This window comes from Penaeus monodon, chromosome 19 (genome assembly GCF_015228065.2).
Source record: "Penaeus monodon isolate SGIC_2016 chromosome 19, NSTDA_Pmon_1, whole genome shotgun sequence".
Classification (NCBI taxonomy): Eukaryota; Metazoa; Arthropoda; class Malacostraca; order Decapoda; family Penaeidae; genus Penaeus; species Penaeus monodon.
Genome location: NC_051404.1, coordinates 20508397 through 20512645, shown reverse-complemented (window position 1 = coordinate 20512645; position 4249 = coordinate 20508397). Strand labels below are relative to the sequence as shown.

Genomic DNA, 4249 nt, shown 5'->3' with positions numbered 1-4249 from the left:
CCAAAATTAAAGGAACATCTAAATTTCCCAAATAAGCCTATTTGCCCTACATGGTAATAAATCTATGAAAATATTGGCCAAATAACTTAACAACATCCTAATGGTCACATGACTTTCACTGAAAACAAAATAAATACTATGAAATTAATCTACCCACCTACACGCTTCCCGAGAGAATAGCTACCGGTAAAAAAAAAGTAAGTATTCAGCTCCATATATACCACGTTACAGTCCCCAGAACCCGTGTTCTTATCAAGAATTAAAGCGCCGGGGCCTTCGTCCACCCCAAAATCGATAAAATCTTGCAGGGACCTTAAAGCAAGCAGCCGGGCCGAGAAAGTCACGTATGCAAGTGTTATATTTAGATATTTGTTAAACTTCTATGTCTTCAGAGTGAAAAATCTATACGTCTTACTTTCAATACTTAAGCGAAACCTGTTCCTGCTGTAGCTACTGGATCGCTATAGCTCACCAAAGTCTAATAGAAGAGAGAAAAAAATTAGGTAACCGGCACCCTATTTCGGGGCAGCAATGACGAAATCGGCCCCGAGGGAGGAAAAAATACTCTAAAAGGGGTTTCAGAGTATTTTCCTCGCTAACGGAACAGTATCGGGTATACTTACGCTTTGCTCTGCAGACATTGCGAGCGGAGAGTGCGGTTCTGGCAAACATTTCTGATTTCTTTTCCGGGCCGAGAAGATTGTTCCTTCGTGAGAGTTTTCGCCGCTCTGAGGGGCTGCTGGGGCGCCGCTGCTGCCATCTGCCGGCCGGCTGGAAGAGCTCTTAAATATCCACATCTAAAATGTAATTTTTGTGGTCTTTTATGTATAATACTTATTTTTATTGAAACTTAGAATTATTAAGTATTGTTTTCATTATATAAAAACTTTAAAAAGTATTTTTTTAACATATTTTTGTTTTATGCAGACGACACTCGTGTAACATTTGTTGACCAATAAATAAGATTTTATATCAAAAGTTTTTAGGAAGTCATAATGATATGCTTTGTTTTGTATTTGGTTCATGTAAATATTCTATCAGCACTACACTACACATCAATGTATTGCTAATAATAAAAGTTGTTTACATTATAAGTAACAAGTGAACCTATTGTAATATCTGCCTTTAATCATAAACATAGAAATGTCAAGAAGTGACGATCAACGAATCATACTTTAAATCTTAAATGAGTATCATACACATTTCCTCAGGGAACTTCAAGCGGCGGAGAAAAGATATTTGGGATCTCGCTTGACTCGATCCTGGACGCGGTTTGGGTGTCGTCCGCTTTGTTTACTTCAGTCTGGTCTGAGCAAGTGTGATGAGAGGATTAATGCCGCTCTCGGTCGAACGTGAGATGTGAGTGTTTGAAGTGATTGTAAGTGAAATCGAATGATGTTCCTTGTAGTGTATCGTAGGTGAGGGATGAGGCATTGGGCATCGTCATGAGCGTGTTTAGCGAGTTCCATAAGGCCTGGCGAGCCAGATTCCCCGGGAATGATCTGCCGGCGGCGTGGGAGGAGGATGTTCGTGCCAATCTGTCCAAGCATCGCGCGCGTGTGGCTCTCCTGAAGGAGGAACTGGAGAAGGAACAGTTTTACGTGGAATACCTGGAGTGCCTGCTGAACGACGTCCAGCTGCAGAAAAGGAATGAGGGTGACGCTGGCGAGTTCTCGAGCCAACGAGTCGAGGAGGAGGAGCGAGGCCAAGGGGAGGGCAGCGAGGGGGCAGCCCCTGTGTTCCCCGGCGGCGTGGATTCCGCCGTCACCCAGGCCATAAACACCATGATGGTGCAGCGCCGCGGCCAGCCCAGCAAAGGGCACATCTCGCCCACCCAGGACGGCGACGAGGCAGAGGCGAAGGAGAGGGAGCCCTCGCAAGGAGAGGAGGCGGCCAAGAGCGAAGGAGCCAAGTCAGCGATGTTGTCGGACGAGGAGGACGGCTCCCCCCTGGCGCCCATCACTCCTCTGGCTGCAGCCCCTCCCTCGGGCGGCAGCACCGTCAAGGACCTTGCACGGCGGTTCACAGCTTCAGGCATGGTGTCTCCTGGCATGAGCGGCGCAGGACGCCCTCCAGCCTACAACCGCTCCACCTCCGTCCCTGCCTCGTCGGGAGGATCCGGGGCCAAAGAATCACAGTTCGTAACTGTCATCTCCGTGAACGGGGCGGGGCAGAGTGAAGACTCCCGAGGAAGAAAGGTTCCCCCAGCGCCTCCCCCGAAGACGTTTCGCCGGTCCACAGGCGCCGAGGGTGAAGGTGACATCAAGATCGTGCCTTCATCTCCCGGCTTGTCGCGTCCTCCTCATGCCGCCCCTCGTTCCCCCCAGCGCCCCCGACACCCCTCCCCCGTCAGGGACTCCCAGAGCACCCCAACCAAGAGTCCTTTGCAGAAGACACTCTCCGCCTCGAGCGACGGCCGCCCTTCCTCGGGAAAGGAGCCGCACAAGTCCCCCCAGTCGGGCCGAGACTTGCAGAAGTCACCCTCCAACTCGAAGGAGCTGCAGAAGTCGCCGTCGAGTGCGTCTTCTTCCACCGGAAGTCTTGGCAAGAAATGCGTGTCGAAGTCTTCGTCCAGTGCTTCCTCGAGCGCCGGAAGTGGGGCTGCTCCTCGCCGCGTCGGCTTGAGCAAGACCTCTTCGTTGTCCTCCTCGAGGTGTGGCGAGGATGAGGATGAGGTTGGCGGCGGGTCGGCCTCAGGAGCCTCCCTCGAGAACCTGACGGATGACGAGCCTCTGTACGACACGGTTGCTCCCGACGAGGACGAGGATACGGGCGAGTATGTCCTGCTCTCCGACAAGAGCTCCGAGTACAACGGCACAGACACTCTCAAGTCGGCGGCCTCGGGGGCGTCGAGCGAGGGCGGCCTCAGCAAGTCCGGTGGAGGTGCGTCCTCAGGAGCCACGCCTTCGGGAGGCTCACCTGCACCGGATCACCCTCCGGACTCCCCGAAATACTCCAACTACGTCAACATTGACTTTTTCCTCAAAAAGTAAGTATTCAGATCCGGCTGCTGTAGTAAAATTGCAATGCATGCCAGTACAGTTACGACAAAGATACAGTTCTGTCTTAACATAAATGATTAGATTGCTGCTGTAACTTGATAAATGAACCGAAAAAGAAGAAAAAAGCGAGTCATATAACTACGGTACTTTAAATGGAAGCACACGACTCAGTCAGACTTGTCATAAAGTAAACCCACAACCGGACTTGGCAGATTTCTTCATCAACGCCATCTCCGTGTCTTTTGTGACGGTCGGAAAGAGGCGTGGCGGTAGGTGACCGCAGACCATTTCCCTTGTTCCGAAGAGTGTGTCTGCAAAGTGCCCGTGAAGGCTGTTTAGACCAATACCACGGTGACTCGCAGCAACCAGTCTACGGAAAGTTTGTTTTTGTTAAACAAGACGCTATGCATACCTTCTTTGGATGTGTTGTACTTCGTTTCTCCGAATGTAATTGTATTTTGTTATCCGCACTCTATAAGGCACTTCGAAACTCTAGCGTAGATAATCATACAGGCACGATATGTTCTCTGTCTTGGTCTCGTGAAAGCCAGCAACTCGAGCAAGTCATTAACGTTTACGCAGAGAAGGTCTCTGGCGCCAGTGAAGCGCAAAGTTTTAGAGAAAGGGAGAGGACGGGAGTGTGTGGGAGCAGAGGCAGAGAGAGAAGGCGGTGTGGATCCGTGGCGTGACTCATTCTCGATGGCAGGGGGAGGGAGGCCAGGATAGCAGGTGATGCCCCGGGCACCACGTTGACCCATCACATTCTATCAGGCCAATTTGTCCCCGGGTCTTCGTTCTTCTTGCTGTGTGTAAGGGTTACTTGTCTCTTCACATCCTTTGCAGTTACTTCATTCATCCCTTCTGTTTTCTCACCGTTTCTTCGTCTCCCTCCGCCCCTGTTCCCTTTTCTCTCCTTCTGCCTTTACAGTGCATGGAATCAATAGAGAATTTACGAGTAAGAGCAAGGATAGTAGAATCATGACTTGTAATTCCGGAAATGAAGACGAGCGCGTTATTTGAATGATAAAATAATAGAAATAACGGCGGAGGAGGAGACAGTAGTCGAGCAAATTTCCTTTCACTCGTTTCGCTACTGTGACTGTGTATTGGGTGTAGGTGTCGCTCTGATGGCATTCATTTGGACTGCGAGTGAGAGTGTTTTGACTGGTTTCATTTTTATCGCTTTCCGTAAAAGGTGTTTCTTCTAATTGCAACTATGTACAACTCAATCGACGTTGTAATTACAT

At 49.7% G+C, this 4249-nt stretch overlaps 2 protein-coding genes across 2 annotated transcripts in view; one reads left to right on the top strand and one right to left on the bottom strand.

The window, feature by feature from the left end:
• Positions 1–771, bottom strand: part of LOC119585127 — a 9823-nt gene extending 9052 nt beyond the window's left edge. The window contains exon 1 of the mRNA XM_037933760.1: positions 624–771. Within this exon, the coding sequence (XP_037789688.1) occupies positions 624–672 (49 nt within the window). The 5' untranslated portion in view covers positions 673–771. The remainder of the gene's footprint in view (positions 1–623) is intronic.
• A 517-nt stretch (positions 772–1288) lies between these two features.
• The window catches only part of LOC119585126 (uncharacterized serine-rich protein C215.13-like), a gene marked incomplete at its 3' end in the record, with an annotated part of 13972 nt that continues 11011 nt past the window's right edge, over positions 1289–4249 (top strand). Inside the window, 1 exon segment of the mRNA XM_037933759.1 lies at positions 1289–2989. Coding sequence (XP_037789687.1) covers positions 1446–2989 — 1544 coding nt within the window.